This window comes from Aegilops tauschii, chromosome 3 (genome assembly GCF_002575655.3).
Source record: "Aegilops tauschii subsp. strangulata cultivar AL8/78 chromosome 3, Aet v6.0, whole genome shotgun sequence".
NCBI lineage: Eukaryota > Viridiplantae > Streptophyta > Magnoliopsida > Poales > Poaceae > Aegilops > Aegilops tauschii.
Genome location: NC_053037.3, coordinates 348,295,698 through 348,315,993, shown reverse-complemented (window position 1 = coordinate 348,315,993; position 20,296 = coordinate 348,295,698). Strand labels below are relative to the sequence as shown.

Below are 20,296 nucleotides of genomic sequence, written 5' to 3'. Positions count from 1 at the left end.
TCAGATTTTTTTTATTCCTCGTCAGCTTTAGCTTGCGGTATTTGCAGTCAGCCTTACAGATATCATCTATCATTACCAATTCTGGCTCAAAGTGTTCCCACACTTTTGATCTCCTACCAGAAGGTGGACTAGTTGAATCACCCGTGCTAGAGCTCTTAGCCAAAGCGGCGAGCATGGAACCCTAGAGTTCTGTTTGGGATGGAGACAAGGGTGGAGAGTTATGTTCGGGCCTCGAGAGAAGGAGAACAGTGGATTTCGACCCATGGGTTCAACCCAGTCTTCGGTCAATAATGCTACACTTACGCAATGAATTCTACGAAAGAAGTCTACATGCTGATGCAGTCTGTAACCAAGTCTCTGTAAGTGTAGCATTATTGTCTTCGGCCATTTCAATTTTGCAGGTTGAAACCATGGTGTCTCAGGCCGAACGAAAAATGGTCAACCCGCCCCAGACCACACCGTTTAGCATCATTAAACCGATTAAGCCTATCCACTGACATCGAAAATAAAATCCACGCCACTAAACCCGTATCAACCCACACCGATCCCAGATTGACCTCAAAGGGTGTACCGTAGAAACTTAGTTTTTCTTTGCGAAAAGTAGATACCTACTCCCTCCGTTTCATAATATAAAAATATTTTTTATACTCTCACTGTCCCATAATATAAGAGATAAGATCGTTTTTGACATGGGAGTAATTTTGCATTCGTTCTATCACAAAACTATGAATCTTTTCATTAAAAATTCTCCACGCACAAGTACCCGGACATTTGCATTTTTAAATGGAATCGGAAGCATTTTGTTGCTCCCGGGTAAAACGACGGCACAAGCCTAACTCCGGGCACGCAGTGCGGCAGGCGGCGCTGCGTAGAGCGACCTGAGCTGGCGGTCGATTAGCTTGCTGTGGTTGAGTGCCACCTGCAGCTCGACATCGTCGGCCCACCACTGCTCCAGCCCGTGCGCTGCCAGGAATTTGCTCGGCCCCTTGGACACCACAAGCATCGTCGCCACCCCCGCCTTGCCACCGCCGTTCCCGCCCCCGCTGTCGACCGCCACGGTCGCCGTACCGCCGGCTGCGTCGCTGTAGTGGCAGCAGATGTAGTCGTTCGTGTTGATGTACAGGTACGGCAGCCACCTTCCCATCCCCGACTGCGCCAGCGACGCCCTCGCCTCACTTTCACTGTGGCCGGTGTTGCCGCCGCTCGTGTCCGCAGCCGGCTGGGAGCCCACGTATGGGATCCACCCGCGCGCACGGCCCCACAGCTCGCCGGCCGTCTCGACGAACCCCCTGAGGCTCATGGCCAGCGACACGGACGGCGGGTTGAACACGTGGCACTCCACGAAGACGCGCTCCTTGGCCAGCGCCTTGCCCACCTGCAGCGCGAACCCGGCTCCCAGCGAGTGCCCGCCGACGCACACGTTGCCGACGCCGAACCTGCGCGCGGCGTCCCGCAGCGCCGCCAGCGCGCCGGCGAAGCGGACGGAGCCCTTGAGGCTATCCCAGGCCAGGAAACGGAGGTCGTCCACCACGTCGCGGCGGAACGTGGGGGCACGAAGCAGCGTGCCGCGCAACGGCACGACGGCTGCTGGCGCACGGGTGGGGCGGAACGGGATGTAGTCGGACAACGCGGCCTGGTGGTCCCACTCGAGGACGGCGCCGTAGATGGAGCCGTCGCGCTCATCGACGAGCACCTGGGCGAGCTTGTACTTGAACGGGCGCCACCACTGCGGCGCGAGGCCGGTGCGCTCGTCCCGCTTCTCCTGCCGGTCCAGCTCCAGCAGGTAAGCCCCCTGGATGAAGCACGCGATCACCATCCGCCGGTAGTTGGCGTTCTTCCTGCATCAGCCATCGCAGTAAACTTCCAGTAATTCCCAGAGGCGAACTGAGCAAGCGTGTGTGAGTGTAAATATGCTGAGTATACTGACCAGCTCGAGCTAAGGAGATCTTTCCAGCTGATGGACGACAGGTTGCGGGGGCCATACACATGAAACTCGAGAGGATTCGCTGCCGCCGTCGCTGCATCACCGGATTTCTGGTCTGGCATCGCCTTGGCCATTGTTCCCGCGTGAAATCAAGAGCACCCCCACACAATGGCTCGGACTTTCGGATGATATATGTAAGGTCGGCAAGAATAGTTTGCTTTAAGTTGAAAAAGAAAAGTGCGACGGGACTTTTTATCGATGGTCTCTATTCCATCATCGTCTCCAGTCAGGGCAAAACGGCACCTGATTCTTTCTCATCTCAGTTTCGCTTTAGAACCGGTGGATCACAGTTAGAGACGAGCGCACACGATTACCCAACAGTTGCCATGACATGCGCCAGCACTATGTTCGCCAAACTGAATTTGGGGGATCTTTTTTTCAGTCCTCTACTTTGGCCATCAAACTTCATGTTTGTATTCTATAAATTGGTTTGTTTTTCATCTGCACTCCCAAAAACGTTAATTTATCGATACCAGGATGAAGTGGAAGCCAAGTAGTCGCCACTTTGTTTTTAAAGACTAGGCAAAAGATTTGCCAGTTTGATTGAATAAGGAGTTTTAGAGGTTCAGAACAGATTCCAAAAGGTCAAAGGCAACATAAAATACATCATTCTCGTGGGATCACGTTACACAAATGTTTAGCACCGGCAAGGCACCACAACACCGTTTTTTCTAAACACCAACAGGCACCACAGTGTTATGGAATACCCTAGCATTCCTCTCTTTTCAGATTTCCCACGAGACGATTAGCATAAGAGAGGTTAGCGGCCTTTGCGGTTGCGTCATCCTAGACGCTATAGTGCTCCACCAAGTCTTCACCAAGTCGACGATGGCTCAATCGTGAGGATGGACATCATGGAGACCTAGCCCCGCTTTGATCATGCCCCAACCTCTAATCAAGTAGCGACATTTGAAAAGAAGATGAGTCGTCGATTCCTGAACTTGCTTGCAAAGGGGCCAGTGGTTGCAACTAGGCCATCCCTATTTCTGTAACCGACCAGCGTCAAAATCGTATTATTGATGACAAGCCAAGTGAAAAACTTGCACTTAGGGGAGCTCGGATCCTCCAAACATTCCTAGTCATATCTGAGTCGACTAAACGAAGTAATTACGCGTTGTAGTCTGTAGCCACGGAGTAGTGGTCGTCTTTGGTGAGCTTTCAAGAGATAGTATCGGTCATGTCGGGGTTGAGGTGCACGTGAGAGAGCTTCTCCGAGAGAGTAACAAATTCGTTAAGATAGTCAATCATGATGCCGTCAGTGGTCTTCAACTGGGAGACCCAGAAATTGTTGGAAAGAGCTTTCTGAACCGAACAATTCTTTCTTTTGGATAGATCATAAATTTTTGGAGGCCACAACCCATTAAGCCAAGTTGATTCCTAAAAAGTGGCGCGAAGACCATCGCCCGCCACAACCCTTGTGGCCGCCGCGAAGATGTCTCGGTCGTGCAGGTCGCAAGGGTTCCCCAAGCCAACCCTAGGTTTGACAGTGGTGAGCCGCTCTCTCCAAAGCCAACGACTGCGAAGGGCAAAAGCCAACTATTTCAGATCAAGGACAGCAAGGCCACCGTGAAGTTTTTGATTTGCACAGTTGATCCCAATTAACCTTGCATTTTTTTTTCTTTCGGTGAGTGTCGATCTTATTCATAACCTCAACCGGAAGGTTAAGCGCCATCATATAGTAGATGCAATGGCATAAAAAAATCTTTGTATTTGAATATTTTTAGGAACGAAACTGCACACAGAATACAAAAATTGAACGAACAAAACTGTATCGAGGACAGCAAGGCCACCATGAAGTTTTGGATTTGCACAGTTGATCCCAATTAACCTTGCATTTTTTCCCTTCGGTGAGCGTCTATTTTATTCATAACCTCAACCGGAAGGTTAAGCGCCATCATATAGTAGATGCAATGGCATAAAAAAATCTTTGTATTTGAATATTTTTAGGAACGAAACTGCACCCAGAATACAAAATTGTATCGAGGACAGCAAGGCCATCGTGAAGTTTTTGATTTGCACAGTTGATCCCAATTAACCTTGCATTTTTTCCCTTCGGTGAGCGTCTATCTTATTCATAACCTCAACCGGAAGGTTAAGCGTCATGGCAATGGTATAAAAAAAAATCTTTGTATTTGAATATTTTTAGGAACGAAACTGCACCCAGAATACAAAATTTGAACGAACAAAACTGTATCGAGGACAGCAAGGCCACCGTGAAGTTTTTGATTTGCACAGTTGATCCCAATTAACCTTGCATTTTTTCCCTTCGGTGAGCGTCTATCTTATTCATAACCTCAACCGGAAGGTTAAGCGTCATGGCAATGGCATAAAAAAAATCCTTGTATTTGAATATTTTTAGGAACGAAACTGCACCCAGAATACAAAATTTGAACGAACAAAACTGTATTGGAAAAGAAAAACGACTCCGCTGGGGATCGAACCCAGAAGGACCAGCGCCTTATCCATTGGGCCACGGAGTCGTTGTTGACATTTTCACACGCATAGTAGTTTTAGTTTAGTTCTCAACCAGTAGGTTTAACCGGTTCCTGTTTAATTAATGTGTACGAGAACCCGACTTATGATTAAAATTTACAGCTATTGAAATGTCACTAGGAAACAGTAAACGTACAGCCCACAACACATTGGTTCCGCCGTTCAGGTGAATAGCGCCAATATTTTTTTTGAAAGAGGAATAGCGCCAATATGAGACTGAACTGAGTCATTGTAACACTGACGTTACATTTCGGTGTATAGAATTCCAGCCATCTATAGATAATAGAATTCATACAATGCTCAGGCATGTAATATACAATTGAATGATTCATCCAGTTAACTTGTGGCATCAACAGAACCCAATGTTCACTTCTACTCTGATTCTTCGGACAATTCACCGTTTATCTACATGAAGTAGGACAAAAAATGATCAGATGAATGAAAAATAGGATAAAATATGCACATACATGTACAACAGACACCTTTTTCTTGTTATACTGAGCCATCGCCTTCTCAAACTCAGCACGCCTCTCGGTAGCTAGATCATAATACTTCACCTTTTCCTGGTGTGATGAACACGGTGAAAATGTTAACATCAGCAGAATGTGAAGCATAATGTATTTTCTAGCAGTTTTGGCAACATAGTTTCCTTTTGTAAGCATACTTTTGAATGGGTCTTTTACAGTTAGAAGACGGTTTTATACAAGTCAATGAGAAGACATAACTGCTAAATAATTATGTGCCGAATTACATTTCCTAAGTGAGAAATTTCACAATAATATGACTGGTATAGCAAAGATGGGTCATTATCATCATCAATTTAAGTGGATTCATATGTGTAGAACTGTCTACAGGTAGGGACTTCAATTTTTAGTGTAGTTAGCTAAATGGAAACAATAAACCTACTAAACAACATGTAAACTACAGCAAATGTGCAACAGTGTACCATCATCAATAAGAATCTTAGCTTACATCCTACAAAATCAATTCTGAGTATACAGGTCATGAAACTTCCACTGTTAAACCTACAACCTGTGTCAGTGCATCCCTTCAGCTGTTTCTCTGGATTGGGATAAGCAGTGAAATTGATCTAGCTACTAGGCACATAGACAAGGTACAATAGACAGGCAGGAAAGGATGACATTTTTGTTCTGAAATTTGGATCATGCTGAATAAAATATTAAAGCAGGGTCTTGCATTTCATGATTTGACAAAGAAGCTTCTATTGATTTCTGATAACAAAATGAAAATAAGTGAATCATCAAAGAAACCAAACTACATCTCCACTTCATATATTCCTATCAACTGTATTATACTACCAGGCAGCAAGATGGTTTGGTGACTAGCTACCTAATGCAACACAGACATCATCAGGCTATCGGAGGGAAAATACCAACCTCAAATGCCATTTTATTCCATTTCTCGCCGCATGCCTTCCCTACCTGCAGTGAAAGGTATATTACATTACAAAACTAAGAAAGCCAACTTGAAGCTTCAAATTTAAATGATGGAAACTTACATCCTGCATTGCTTTTACACTTGGATTTTCTTCCTGAAAGGTTTTCCGGAAATCCTCCCTTCAAGAGAATATAACAGCTTCAGTAAAATTGGTTCAGTGCAAGAGATGAAACATCTTAACCAGGGCAGTGAAATGATCATATTATAAATAAAGAGAACATTAAGGCCATCTGGAACACATGATTCTTTCTTGATCCCCATGGAAATTAACTGGGTTCTTGTGAAGAAAAACTTATGTTTGCCTACAGATATTTCTAATTAGACGATTAATTAAAGAATTAAAATACACAAACGTGAAACATAAGGAGTGCTGTGAAATCAGACATGTACTGAGGCATGCAATCTGTGAGTCACACCAGGACCGAGATAGGCGTTTGGCAACATACATCGCATCAACTATCCAAATGTTGCTGGATACCGCAGCATGTTTGCATTATTTATTGAACACTGCTATGAGTACGACACATGTACGAGTTATGTCCGATGCACTCCAGCCACCGTCCACTGCAGTCTTCCAGCATTGTTCCACTATTTGATTTCAGTGTCGGAAGCAAATCGTACATTCAAGATCATATCAAGGTTTTCGATTCGACGAGTCGTTCTGGGGTAGCGACTCTTGACTAGTTGTGACTAGTCAAGACTCATAGTCGACATGAGTTACCAGGGGAGGAGCAGACTACCAGCAGCAGCAGCAACCAGGCAAGGAGCAGACCAGCATGCGGCGGCGCCGGCCGGCGGGATTGTGGGGTGTAAGCCAGGATAGGTTTGGGTCGGGGGAAAACTGGGGCGATCTAGGTTTCACGGGGGGATTGGGCAAGCAAATAGAAAAAAAATATGACAGGCTGGGCCAACTTCTAGTCGTTCGACTCATAAACCTAGACTAGTCGAGACTAGTCAATTGAGTCGCTCGACTCAGCCAATTAGTCGAGTCGACCTTGCAGTTACGACTCTTCAACTAGTCAACGACTAGTCGCGACTAGTCGATTGAGTCGCTCGACTCAGCCAATTAGTCAAGTCGACATGTTGAGTCGACCTTGCAGTTACGACTCTTCGACTAGTCAACGACTAGTCGTTCGACACGAAAACCATGGATCATATGTACAGCAATTTCATCATTTTAGCCTGGTGCCCTGGTTAACAGTCTACGATGGACAGAGGAATGTAATTATTTATCTCTGAAGTCATTGTGTCCACGATAGATTAAATGTTCAACACCAGGACAGCAGGAAGGATGTTTGGTATTTGCGTTACACCTAAAGCCATGTGAAGAACCCAAAGGATAAGCAATCAATATGTTCAAAGATGATGACTGGATGAAGCAGAAAACGTTTATATGGTGCAGCGACAATGTCCTATTGCAGTTATTCTTTACTTGCGAGGAGCAGTTATTCTTTATCAGCACTTAAAGCATTTTGGAACATCAACATTGGGGTAAGTCAACAGCACATATAGTACAATTTTGTTCATACATCAGTGATTATTAACCGTTCCGGTGCTACCGGTAAGCTGAAAACAGTTCGAATTGACAAAAAAAACATACTAGGTCCGAACAACGCTGCACCCATCGATTAGAGAACAAACAAAGACGCCTCTGACTGTCAGACTGAGATAAACATCTTCAGAACAGTACCGTATTGGCAGGACTCGAGTTCTCTTCACCAGAACACCCACTAAGGCACGCATCGATTCAAAGTTTGTCAACAGAACTGCCGCACATCCCAAGAGGTGTATATAACTAGTCCGAGGTTGCGAGCGAGCAGTCCAGCCGAGAAGCCGGAGAAACCCCTAATACCGCATCCCAATTGCTTCTCAACAGAGCAGTCGCCGGTTAGCAGACACGAGATCGACTACAGATGAAGAATTGGGCATACATGAAATAGAAGAAGGCGGTGGGGGGCTTCTTGGGGCGGCGGAGGTCGCCGAGGGCCCCCTTCTTCCGCGTCTCCGGCTTCGGCTTCGGCCTCGGCCTCGTGCGGGGGCTCTCCACGGGGGGCAGCCGCACAGTATTGAGTGGCTTCGGGGTGGTCTGCGACCTCGTCTTCATCCCGCACTTTTCTCGGGCTCGCCGAGCTTAGAGAGGCGTAGGTCGGCTTGCGGGAGGAGGAAGAAGAAAGAAGCAGAGAAGCGCAGGGCAGAGGAGGGGAGTACTCGGGGATCACCACCCTCCCCGGCTGCTGGGCTCCCGGGTTTGCATGGGCTGTGGGAAGGTACGGCCCAACAAGGATTGCTGGCCCGCCCGCTCCTAATTCGTTGAGTCGGTCTGTTTTGCTCCGTCTGCGGGGGACTACGTTAGTTTTGTCCCACATCGGTTGTGGAGGAAAGAGCGAGAGGGTGGCCGGGTATAAGAAGGGGCGATGGGCTGACCGGAGAAGGCATCTTTGCGCTTGGGGCAATGACGCAGCTAGTGAGGTTATACCGAGGCGCGTCAATTGCTGGTTGAAAACTATTTCCAAACCCCCTCTTTGGCCCTCCGGGGCCACTGAGAATTTCTGAAAGGGCTCCTTTCCTTTGGGGAGGGTAAAGCCCACAAATCTAACGTTCAAAGTTCTTCAGTTTTTGGTTTCATTAGCCTCTGACATAAGAAGGTTTTTCTGGAAAATGGTCTGAAGATCCTTTTCTACGAAGGTTTGAAGATCATGCGGTTACGTTTCTCAAACTGAAATTAGTGTTTGTTGTTTCTCCGATACCTAAAATGGTTGCTTCTCAAATACTGTCATACTGAAGATGGTTGCTTCTCAAATACTGTCATACTGAAGAAGGTTGCTTCTCAAACTGGAATTGGCACTACTATGTTTCTCAGATCCGCGGGTACTACTGAAGATGAGTTTAGTATTTTCTCAGGTCCGCTGGCAGTGATGTGTAGAATTGGTACTAATTGTTTTTTTTTTTCAGTTTTCGTTTCTAAATCGCTGGTTGCTTCTGAAGCTGGAATTGGTACACTAGTAGTAGTTTCTCAGATCCGCGGGTACAGGTCAGCTAGTACTGATGATAAGATTTTCAAGGACCTGAGAGCACGATTGATTCTGCCATTGCCATTGCACAGAAATGCAAGCAAGCAGTACATATATAACTGGGTAGCGGGCCTAGTGGGTACCGCGTAGAACGCGGTTTGCAGTCGCTGTCCAAACGCGGTGCAGCAAGTCAGTCAACCCCGTGCAGATCCTCAGTCAGTCATTTAAAATCTTGGGGTCTACCAAAATATGCCGATTTCGAAATTTCCCTCGCAACTGCCAGTCATCCTTAAGTCCTCCATTCTGTGTGCTATAAACAAGGGTTGATGCACCGCCCCACAACGAAATAAAAGAAAACGGAAGAGTCCGGAGTCGAGAGCAAATACGCTAACATCACTGTCTCTCCTCCTGCATTCATTGGAACGGGTAAGTAGTGTAGATCCACAGAGACAGAGGAGGGACTGAGATGCAGGCGCCGGCGTGTACCAATGCTCCGGCGTGCACATTCCCCTTCGCCACGATGCAGTCGCATGGCGTCAGGATCGCGAGGTCGCACGCCTACGACTGGGTTGCGCTGCTCCTTCTGATCGCCATGGAATGCGTCCTCAACGCCATCGAGCCGTTCCACCGCTTCGTCGGCGAAGGCATGATCGCGGACCTCAGATACCCCATGAAGAGCAACACCGTCCCGGTCTGGGCCGTGCCGGTGCGTGCGACCCTCCCACATGTTTACTCTGTCATTTAGATTTGGATTTGGAAGAATGCATCTCCTGAGCTTGAAACTTATGTTTTTTCACGCAGATCGTTGCTGTCATTGCACCTATGCTCATCTTTATGGCCATCTACATCTGGAGGAGGAATGCGTATGATTTGCACCATGCTACGATTGGTACTTTGTTTATATAGTTTTCCCCAAGTTGTTAATGAACATGCAGTACTTGGTTTCGTTCTGATGCGCCTCAATTGAACAAGCAGGTATTCTGTTTTCTGTGCTGATCACCGGCGTCCTGACGGATGCGATCAAGAACGCCGTGGGCCGTCCGCGCCCCAACTTCTTCTGGCGCTGCTTCCCTGATGGAATCGCTGTAATACCACTCACTCGGATTTCTCTGAATTTTACAGCTTACTCACAAAGTCTAAATGAACTTCAGATATCCCTTTATCATTGGCACCCAAACTTAGACTGGTCCCCTTGTTGCCCAGGTGTACGACAACATCACCACAGCAGTCATATGCCACGGCGACGCCAGCGTGATCAAAGAAGGCCACAAGAGCTTCCCAAGTGGCCACTCTTCCTGTAAGATGCCACTCACTTTACTAGATTCAACTGCACTGCTACTGTCACAAACCGATAGCACTAACATAACTGTGTATGATTTTTCTGCGTGTGCTCTGTACAATGTGCTCGAGGATAATAATCTGGTTGTCGTGCGGTGGTGCAGGGTCTTTCGCCGGCCTGGGTTTCCTGTCGTGGTACCTTGCCGGGAAGATCACCGTCTTCGACCGACGAGGGCACGTCGCCAAGCTGTGCGTCGTCATCCTGCCTCTCCTCGTCGCCGCCGTCATCGCCATCTCGCGGGTAGATGACTACTGGCACCACTGGCAGGACGTCTTCGCCGGCGGCATCCTTGGTCAGAAGCTCGCGCCTATTCTTTGTTATCTCTGAACTATTTTCTTTTCTATTTATGTTTTTGCGGGAAATCTTCGAACTCTCTTTGTTGCTGACGAGGTTTGTCGTGTGTATGAAGGAATGGTGGTTGCGTCTGTTTGCTACCTGCAGTTCTTTCCACCACCCTCTGATGACAAAGGTATACTCTACTTCTTCTGGACTCTTGGTGCATCTGGAGTATTTTATATCAGGACTGAGGACTTTCAGTTTACGGAGGGAGTACATGTTAAGGCCCTCTTTGGTGCATAGAAAAAGTGAAGAATGAACAGAAAAATAAAAAGAAGAGAGAAAATTACGTTGACAGTATTGTTCATCCATTTAGTTGAGCTTTTTAAAGAGGCTCCACCTTACCTCACCATCCTTCCATAACAAATGGTAACAATCTGACAATTGATCACAATGGAATCTTGATGACGTTCTAGTTAATCGGTCTGAATAGATGCATTCTGTCCACAAGTGTCGTGCTTGATTGCATAGCTATACCAAGTAATCTAACATATGCACGTTTAATAAACGTCTTAAACTAACATTTCTAAATGACAATAATTATTATTATGTTGTTGTTTTTTCATACTTTAAAATTGCATATCTATCTTATATTTCTAATCAAGTGTTGTATGTAGTCCAAATTTATCATTTTGTCTAGCTATTTACAAGTTCGTGCCATTGAAATAGTTCGTAAAAAATTATGGCTTAAATTTGGTTGAAATGTTTTGATCTAATATTTGTAGTGTTGCTCAACGAGTCTTTCGTATACCTTTGTTCACACAATATGTTTAGCGAATACATTTCTTGCACTCGGCACAAGTGCGCAATCAACTTGTTTAGCCAAAGTCAAAGTTACCTCTTACCTTCTACAAAGTAGTACACCATCCTAGCCATTAGAGGGCTTCAACCTCTTTTTCAAAGAAAAAGTTCCTAGCCATTAGATCAATATTAATGGACAACCCTTAATAATTTGGGAGCATCGTAAGATTTCTAGTTTAGTTGAAGTAGTATACTTTGGTACACCCTCTCTATAAGGATTTAAAAATCTCTATGTAAATCAATGGTGGAGATTAAAATGTACAACAACAACAACAACAAAGTATTCCAATCCAAATTAACTGGGTTAGTCTAGAGTAGAAACAATTAAGATCACGAAACCTAGTAATGGTTGGATAGCTAACTTCCACGCATCCCTATCCATGGCTGGTTCTTTTGGTGACATTTTGTCTCTTTACAAACTCCTCTCATGTCAAGTTTGTTCTACCCCGCCCACTCTTGACATTATTAGAACGCTTTAATCTTCTAGTACACACGGAGCTTCTGGAGACCTGCATTGTATATGTCCAAATCATCTCAGACGATGTTGTACAAGATTCTCTTCAATTAGTGTTACCTCAACTCCATCATGTATATCATCATTCCAGACCTGATCATTCTTGTGTGGCCATATATCCATCTCAGCATGCGGATCTTTGCTACACTTAACTGTCGAACATGTCGCCTCTTAGTTGGCCAACACTATGCGTGATACAACGTCGCAAATCGAATCACCGTCCTATAGAGCCTGCCTTTTAGTTTGTGGCACTCTCTTGTCACAGAGGATGGTTGAAGTTTGACGACACTTCGTCCATCCGACTTTAATTTGATGGTTCACATCTTCACCGATATCACCATTCTTCTACATCATTGACCCTTTGAAAATGTATCGTTTATTAAAAATGACAGCTTAGTCTACCTCGCATGGTGATCATTTGTTATCACCATGTTGGATTCATGGGGGAGCATTTGACATTTATACAAAGTAATAGAACCAATCATCGTGCTGCATGGGATAGTGGATTGTCAAATGAGGACACGGATAATCGAGTTGAAATAGAGCAGTAAAAGCCTTTATGGAGACAATTGGGAGCTTCAAGGAAAGGCAAACATAAAGGGCGGAAGGGAAAATGGACGCATGTACATGGGTCTTGAAATTACACTATAGTGGCATCGCAAATGGACTGGGGCGAGGTCCACAAGTGACTCCCCAATCAGGTTGCCAAGCAGCTGGAGTGCCGCTCGTAGACCTCAGCACTGGCGGAGCTATTTGCATTGCTGCAGGGGCTATGGCCCCCCAGCCTATGGATCTTTTTGTAAAGAAACTCTTTTTTGGGTGGTACAAATTGAGAGAAATACAGTTTTTGGCCCCTCCAGAAAATTATATTTCATCATTTGCCCCCTCAACCATTACTCGCTAGCTCCGCCACTGGACCTCAGCATGGTTAGTGATGCTGTATAATTAGCCCATACCAACTAGTCTCATTTAGTATCACTAAAGTATAGTAGAAACACTTTTAAAAATTTGAGCCACATTGTAGTCAAGCTGAATTAGGCTCCATACCGTTAGATTCGATGTGTTTATGTGAACTTGAGACACATTAAAACAGAAGACTTAACACTTATACCTAATATGAACACTTATAGTACAATGAACACTAGGAAAACGCTAGCTGCCCTTAAAGATATCGACCCGACAACGGATCCATGCATATAGGAAAATTATCGCATGATTCTAAAACAAAGGGGAATGTTAAAAAGATGTTTGCTAAAGGAAATTGTCATCCTCACAACAATATAATTTGTCATAAAAACGTTTGTTTTTTCATGCTTGAAAATCTGATGTTCTTTGGTTATCAAAGTCCACAGCAAATTAGGTGTAGACATATGTTGATGAAATTCAATAAATTTTTTGTCTATGGACAGCTACCTGTGAGGGAAATAAACTACAATGAAGTTTATTCAAGAAATTGTTTTACAAAAGAATCAAGTAACGCCTAAAAACACAAGATAAGGGAGAAATCACATTACCTTGTCTTGTATGCAACATAAATATGTTGGAGAATCAACATAATAAAAAATGTAGAAGACAAATACGCGGGGGGAAATATCCCTGAAGCCATGTGTATTAAATAAGTCACTTGTTGCACAAGAAATGGAACAGATGATGCAACTAAATATGTTGATATGCTTATTTAGCTTTCTTTTCTCTTTCTTAAAAAGAATAAAGTGGCACATATCAGCAACATGTTGTAGAAAAAGTTATGGAGTGAAGTGTAGAAGCCGCTACACCATGCTCGGGTGTACTAAAGCAAACCTCTTGGCTAAATGTCTTTTAATGTCTGATTTAAAGAAAAATACATGAATTTTACAATTTATTGGATCTCTTCTTAGAGCTTATACCTATGAAGTACGAGATGAAGGTCTTTAGTGGGACGATAACATTCTAATTATATCGTTTTATGTGATTTGACTTTAATTTGGTTGTCTTTATTACTATTCATACACGTGTTTTTCCTACTCTTGAACATCCATGTTTACAAGATTGTGTTTTCAATTCCTCTGCTTTACACATGGATTCATATTCTATTTATGTGTCTTTTGTATGCCTATCTTTCCATAATCTTGTGACTAAAAGGGCCGTAAATGTTGTATAATTGTGTTCCGCAAATACCAAATCTTAGATCTAAAGGAAAATAAGTTGACTAGAACTATATGTGTGACTATATTCCGAAAAGAGACTACATCAATTTTATTTTAATTTTACGGTTTCCGTTGGTTTCTCTGTTGATACAAGCTAATGTGTGCTTGCTGAATTTGATCTAATGAACAACCATAATCCACGCAATGGCGGCAGGTTTCTGGCCTCATGGACACTTCAGGTACATCAGCGAGAGGGAAGAGGAGAGCCGGAGGCGGCGCGCTACTGAAATGAGCAACAGTGACTCGACCGCAGTTGTCCCTTGGCAAGGTGAGGCGGGAGCAAACACGAGCCGAACGTTGGACGCAATGGAGTCCGGTACGTCGGACAGGGCGATGGCCCGTGATACCAACCCATAGATGCTACCATGATACAAACTTGAATATTCAAATTTAAACATTCCAAAAAATTCTAAAAAAATTGTGGATGTTCACAACACATATGTTGACAATTCCTAAAAAATTCAGATTAAAATTCGAAATACACATCGAGAAACAAAAGAGAGAAATCCGTCATGAATAGTGTCAAAAGAAGACAAAAGCAGAATTGGCACTATTCACATCTGAATTTGTCTTTTTTGTTTCTCCATGCGTATTTTGAATTTTGATCTGAATTTTTTAGGGGTAGTCGAAATATGTGTTGCAAAGATCCATGATTTTTTTCAGAATTTTTTGGAATGTTTAAATTTGATTTATTCAAGTTTGTATCATGATAGCATCTATGGGTTGGTATCACTGGATATTTTCCCCGATGGCCCCATGTAACATGCATGTGTTGTGGCCTGTGGATAGATCCGCTGTCACCTACCCTAAGCCTTGGAGATTTCGGCTTCCAAGTTCCGAAATGCTGGGTTGGAAGTGTCACTGAATCTCCCTGTATATAGTACTTAAGAGTCCGGTATGTAGGACATGGCAATGGCCCTGTGTAACATTTATTGTAGATCGATCACTTGGCATCTATATAAGCCATGGAGATCCAGCTTCCAAGTTCCAATGTGTAGCGTTAGAAATGTCACTGAATCTGTATGTGTATACACATGTAATGTGAATCTATTCCGTTGGAGTCTAAGCCTTGGAGAATGGAGATTCAGCTTCCAACTTGTAATGTAGGGTTAGCGATTTCACTGTATCTCTCTCTATATATACTGAATGCTCACCATATGTATAGCTCGTAGTGTTTTTTACAATTGCTATGAATCTCCCAGTCCTCCTCTGCGTATTTTTTCTGAAGTATAAACCCACCTGGTAGCGTTCTGATTAGTTAACTTGGCACCCTCAGTTCCAATGCGCCCTCTACTCTTCACTCTTCACTCTTGTGCTCGATATCCTCTTCAACAAGGATTTGCGGCTCTCACAGTTATATCAGCTACCCTCTGCTCCTCCTCTACACTCAACCCTACTGTATCGCTTTGGTTACGCAGTTCAGTTGGCGATAAAAGCCAACCTAATCTGCGGGCCGGGATTACTTTAGGGACCGAACCCCAGCCTGGATCAAGAAAGCAAGTCATAAGTCATAACGCATAACCAGAGTTTATACTACTCTCTCTGTAAACTAATATAAGAACGTTTAGTTCACTGTTAGTTTTTTAGAGAGGGAGTACTTTATACTGTCAGATCATGCATGGTCAGGAGTGAATGCTGGTTACTGAAGAGTGAAAATTTAACACACAGTAACCTCTACTGTCCAATCCTAACCAGGCAACCACCATGTCATTCTCCGCAGAGCGGGTGTGCGAATGCAGCCATGAAGAGACTGTTAGCAGCCCACCTTACCTGTATGGGCTTGCCCCGTCTAGCTCATGGGCCTGGCCTGGTTGAGAACCCCTCAGACTACAAGTACGCGAGAGGAAGCAACTAAGGAGGGTATCCAGTGGATCACGAACGGCGGCGGCGGCTTCCTTTCCTTCTTCTTTCTCTCGCTCTCCATTCCTGTACTCTAGCCAGAGCTTGTAATTCGCACTTGTATCTCGAATTCCCCTGTGCATGTAATAGATCGAGAGAGTATCTACCAGTACCCTAACATCTGGTATACAGAGCAAGGCACCACCCTTCCCTTTCAAATTTTTTCTCCCAAATCCTACAATTCCACCGGCGACGACACCATGCCCGCCGTCAAACCACCAGAGTGGGATGCCATGTCTGCCAAGGAGCAGTTGTTGTGGTATCTCGAGAGGTTATGCGCTCAGGCAGACGAGATGAGCTCAGTGTTGGGTATTGCACGAGTGGGTGACCCTCCCGTGGTCACCTCGCTTGTCGATCCGGCGGCCTCAACCACGACGCACGCCTCACCTACTCCCGTCCCCGACGTCTCCGGCTCCACCACCAAGGTCCAGGAAGTGCTTGAGGTCATCCAAGACGCGCCCCCTGCTTGCATCGCGATGGCGCACATCAACTGTTCGACGGATGGCTCGAACCAAGTTGTCGCCACCAACAGCGCCAACAAGGTCACCACCATCTACCCCGAGCCCGTCATCGACCTCAGCGACAAGAGGGTGGAGCAGTTCACTGACTCTACCGTGAGTGCCGAGTCCCTCGCAGTGGTGACCGCCACGGTGGTGTCTTCCAACCCGGGCAAGTACGCAGCGGTGGAGGCCCCTCCCGATGTCCTCACCACACCTGCAGTACCTACCAGCATTTCCTCATCCACCACAAAGGCCAAGGAGGTCTTCGAGGTTGCTTATGATGTGCCCCAGGACAGCATCACCAAGACACTCGTGAGTTATTCGACGGATTGTTCGAACCAAGTCGTTGCCACATCGTCGTTCCGGGGCCATGACCTGGACATCTCGTTGCCCACAAGGCACCAAGGACTTTTGATGCGGCCGACACCATGGCCATCGTTTCTGGCAGATCATATGGCTGAGGGGAATGAGAATCGACCAACTCCATGGCCATCATTTCAAATCGGCGTGCCATCAGAGGACAAGGATGATTCATGTTTTAGTGAGAAGTTATTTCATGAAGGTAAAAAGTGGCTTTCAGAACTATGTGATTGCTCTATTACTATGGCTCCTCCAGTGCAGCATTCGAATCTAGCTATCACGACTGCACATCTACTTCTGAGCATGCAGAAAATGGTTGCTCTAAGCACCGAACGTTCAAGCAAAAAAATTCTTCAGTTCATGCAATTTGGGCCCTATGAACTAGTCTGCTACAAGCTTCAGGGTCCGATTTCCAGTTTGTTTGCTAGTGTTGTTGTTCAGACTGTATTCTCTGCATATACTATTGATTCACTTCTTTCGTGGGAATTCGGTAGATGTACAATCATGGGAAGGGCAACAAAATGCAGTGGAGGATACACCGTGCAATTTGAGCCACGGCCTGTGTTCAAGTTCAGTCAAGAGACTATCCAGCTGAAGCCACCTTGGCCATCATTTTCATGCGATTGCCGAGCAGTGCAGGTCTTGAGCATGTCAATGCGTTGGAAATTTTTGAGCATTGCAGATCTGAGAGCATCCTGGATGTATCTATTAAGTGTGCACCTGACACCATGTTCCGGGAAGAAGGTTGTTTGCTGGATCCATTCGGTGGCAAGAGCTATCTCTGTGATCAGGCGATTAATTGATGTCCGGCTGAAATGGTGGTCAAAACTACCTAATGGTGAGCCCCCTGATGACTGCTATTCTAGTGTTACTCCTTTTTCTTCACTGGTGACTCCCTCTTTTTATGTTGTTTGTTCATTGGAATCTACTGAGCATCAATTTCTGGCTATTCCTGAACAAGTCAGTGAGTTGGCTGGCACTTTTGGTCTTGACAAATTTTTGAGCACTAGTAATATGGTATGTGAAATCTAAATGCATTGGAAACTTTCTGAGCATCGAGCACGGGATCTTGCTGACCAAAACGAGGAATTATGTCATATTGGAGATCTTGTGTGGAACCTCCGCGGATACTGCTAAAGATACTTTCTGTAGAGCTCTGGCACTGGTGGTCTCTGAAACTGGACACTGACAATTCATGTTTCAGTAAGCATCTTTTGCATGAAGGTAAGCATTGGTTTTCAGAACTCTGTTCATGCTCTATTACTTCTGCTCCTGTACTACAACATTCTTGGCTTGCTACTATGGCTGCACCTCTGTGTCGGAGAATGCGGAAAATGGGTATCGGTCTTCACTTAATACAGTTCGAGCAATTACTGTTGTTTGATAAAGCTAGCATCAATGATCAATGGCAACTTGACTATGACAAGCATGATGTTGTATGTGCTATCCCCCGGCATGAGATATCACAGGGGGCCATACAGATCATGAGCATGACAGTTCATTGGCCATTTTTTAATCAAACTAAACTTAAGGGCAGTGGCCAGCTTGATAAGCAATGCAATTCTGACCAAATAACTAATGGTTCAAGAGCTAGAATTCAGCTTACAGTACTGAATCATGGTCTATTCTCACACACGACATACAGTCAGCAGCATGGGATCTTCCTTCTTCAGTTTGTGCCGGTGCTTTGTAAGATGATGTCAGCGTCTGAAACGAGGTCACTTATATCATTATGGTCTCATCATATATTATTGGATTATATGTTTGAGCAGAGCATTTGTCATGACTGGGAGTCACTGTTCTATTCAAATCAGCGAACACCCCTTGCCGATTTTGGAATGGTGGATTCCAGTTCAGCCAGAATGGGTATCCCCATTATATCTCAAGTTGTTTCAAAGCATCACTGCGTGTTTCCTATCTGTGCAATTATACAGACCGACAGTGATCAGTGCAAGCGTGAGTGGCACCCACAATGCTTTTTAAACAAATGGCTAGAGGAGGTTGGAAATGGCCAGAACAAGACGGATTTTGTTCCCTTGTGTTGTTATGCGTGGGGACTGCTGAATCCTAATTGCTATCAAGTCAGTATGAACTCTTGTTTCCATGGATATTCTTTTCTTTATGGTCTGGTGCTGCTTCAGTGGGAAATTGCTTGGACACTTCATTTGGAGTTCTCTTCTGGTGGCAACAACTCTGGCCAACCATTCCGTCCACCAAGCACGACATGTGCAAAATCAACTGGAAAACAGGAAATTAATCAAGGAAGGAGGGGTGACAGAGCTGATGTTGGGTACGTTTGCTGCATCTACTACACTTGCTACTCTGATCAAGACCCTGGTGGCCATAACAACTACCCTGACACCTTCCATCGGCAAGCCTCCGTTGAGCACGACTACTACCTCTGCGGCGTTGAAGTCTTCATCAACTACGACTACCACCGTGACTACGACCAAGCCAAGCAACATCGAGTGCAATGGGATCCGGGTGGTTCTCGGTGGCATCGGCTTGGGGTCAAGCCAAATCTCAAGGAGGGGAGGATGTTAGGAGCCCACCTTACCTGTATGGGCTTGCCCCGTCTAGCTCATGGGCCTGGCCTGGTTGAGAACCCCTCAGACTACAAGTACGCGAGAGGAAGCAACTAAGGAGGGTATCCAGTGGATCACGAACGGCGGCAGCGGCTTCCTTTCCTTCTTCTTTCTCTCGCTCTCCATTCCTGTACTCTAGCCAGAGCTTGTAATTCGCTCTTGTATCTCAAATTCCCCTGTGCATGTAATGGATTGAGAGAGTATCTACCAGTACCCTAACAAAGACGAAGCTGTGCCCGGAGCTTCGTGGTCGTGATCCTTTGGGTGCCGGCAGCCAGGGCGGGCACGCGGAGGCGCGGAGCAAGGCTGACTCACCGTCCGCTGGCTACCCTGCTCGCCGACACTTCGCAATATCCACTCGACGGTGGAAATCCAAGTCGAGTACCACTACTCCTGCTCTGCTTGCCAAGTTGCCCGTACGAGAGATCAGATATGAACGTGCATCAGTCCATGCATGACGGCGCAACCAGATATACTCTTGTAAATTCTTCTGCTAAGCTTTCGCTTTTCACTTTCAGGTTGGAGCGATGTGGCCCGTAGAAGATATTATTGACCCTGACGATTAAGTAAGATATTTCACAATGCCGGTCAGTCAACTTGGCACCGGGGTTAACGATGAAAAGTGCGCCGTATGGTAGAGGCCATGACTGGAATAGGATAGTGCGCTAGATGAAACTAATGGATCACATCAAACAGACTATATTTCTTGGCATGTAGTAGTACTGGAACCATGATATTTTCTTACTGTGCAAAAGGCAAAACGCTTCTATCACTTCGAGGAAAGCGACTGAACGATATTAACAAACACGACCAAAGGTCCCTCCAAATTG

The 20,296-nt window shown here is 45.4% G+C and overlaps 3 protein-coding genes and 1 pseudogene across 3 annotated transcripts; 2 read left to right on the top strand and 2 right to left on the bottom strand.

Moving 5' to 3' along the window:
• Positions 1–713: 713 nt before the first annotated feature.
• On the bottom strand, positions 714–2,121 carry LOC109745093 (GDSL esterase/lipase At4g10955). Its single transcript, XM_020304232.4, has 2 exons — positions 1,928–2,121; positions 714–1,838 (listed from the first exon to the last, which is right to left on the bottom strand). Exons 1-2 carry the CDS (start codon positions 2,056–2,058, stop codon positions 833–835), a joined length of 1,137 nt encoding a protein of 378 aa, XP_020159821.1. The 5' UTR covers positions 2,059–2,121; the 3' UTR covers positions 714–832.
• A 2,505-nt stretch (positions 2,122–4,626) lies between these two features.
• Positions 4,627–8,271, bottom strand: LOC109745092 (high mobility group B protein 14). The gene is made up of 5 exons (XM_020304231.4): positions 7,867–8,271; positions 5,997–6,054; positions 5,875–5,919; positions 4,960–5,040; positions 4,627–4,882 (listed from the first exon to the last, which is right to left on the bottom strand). The coding sequence occupies exons 1-5, from the start codon at positions 8,037–8,039 to the stop codon at positions 4,850–4,852; spliced, it is 390 nt and encodes a 129-aa protein (XP_020159820.1). The 5' UTR covers positions 8,040–8,271; the 3' UTR covers positions 4,627–4,849.
• A 98-nt stretch (positions 8,272–8,369) lies between these two features.
• Positions 8,370–8,520, top strand: LOC120962145 (U4 spliceosomal RNA; annotated as a pseudogene).
• Positions 8,521–9,273: 753 nt separating this feature from the next.
• On the top strand, positions 9,274–14,758 carry LOC109745091 (lipid phosphate phosphatase 2). Its single transcript, XM_020304230.4, has 7 exons — positions 9,274–9,652; positions 9,748–9,835; positions 9,922–10,031; positions 10,150–10,243; positions 10,389–10,577; positions 10,695–10,754; positions 14,277–14,758. Exons 1-7 carry the CDS (start codon positions 9,413–9,415, stop codon positions 14,477–14,479), a joined length of 984 nt encoding a protein of 327 aa, XP_020159819.1. The 5' UTR covers positions 9,274–9,412; the 3' UTR covers positions 14,480–14,758.
• The last annotated feature ends 5,538 nt before the right edge of the window (positions 14,759–20,296 follow it).

Excerpts from the sequence above, each read along its gene's own strand:
- LOC109745093 (XM_020304232.4), bottom strand. The coding sequence starts at position 2,058 with ATGGCCAAGGCGATGCCAGACCAGAAATCCGGTGATGCAGCGACGGCG. Across the intron at positions 1,839-1,927 it reads GATCTCCTTAGCTCGAGCTG|GAAGAACGCCAACTACCGGC; the intron begins GTCAGTATACTC and ends TGGCTGATGCAG.
- LOC109745092 (XM_020304231.4), bottom strand. The coding sequence starts at position 8,039 with ATGAAGACGAGGTCGCAGACCACCCCGAAGCCACTCAATACTGTGCGG. Across the intron at positions 5,920-5,996 it reads GTGTAAAAGCAATGCAGGAT|GTAGGGAAGGCATGCGGCGA; the intron begins GTAAGTTTCCAT and ends CTTTCACTGCAG. Across the intron at positions 5,041-5,874 it reads GGAATAAAATGGCATTTGAG|GAAAAGGTGAAGTATTATGA; the intron begins GTTGGTATTTTC and ends TCATCACACCAG.
- LOC109745091 (XM_020304230.4), top strand. The coding sequence starts at position 9,413 with ATGCAGGCGCCGGCGTGTACCAATGCTCCGGCGTGCACATTCCCCTTC. Across the intron at positions 9,836-9,921 it reads TTTGCACCATGCTACGATTG|GTATTCTGTTTTCTGTGCTG; the intron begins GTACTTTGTTTA and ends TTGAACAAGCAG. Across the intron at positions 10,755-14,276 it reads ACCACCCTCTGATGACAAAG|GTTTCTGGCCTCATGGACAC; the intron begins GTATACTCTACT and ends CAATGGCGGCAG.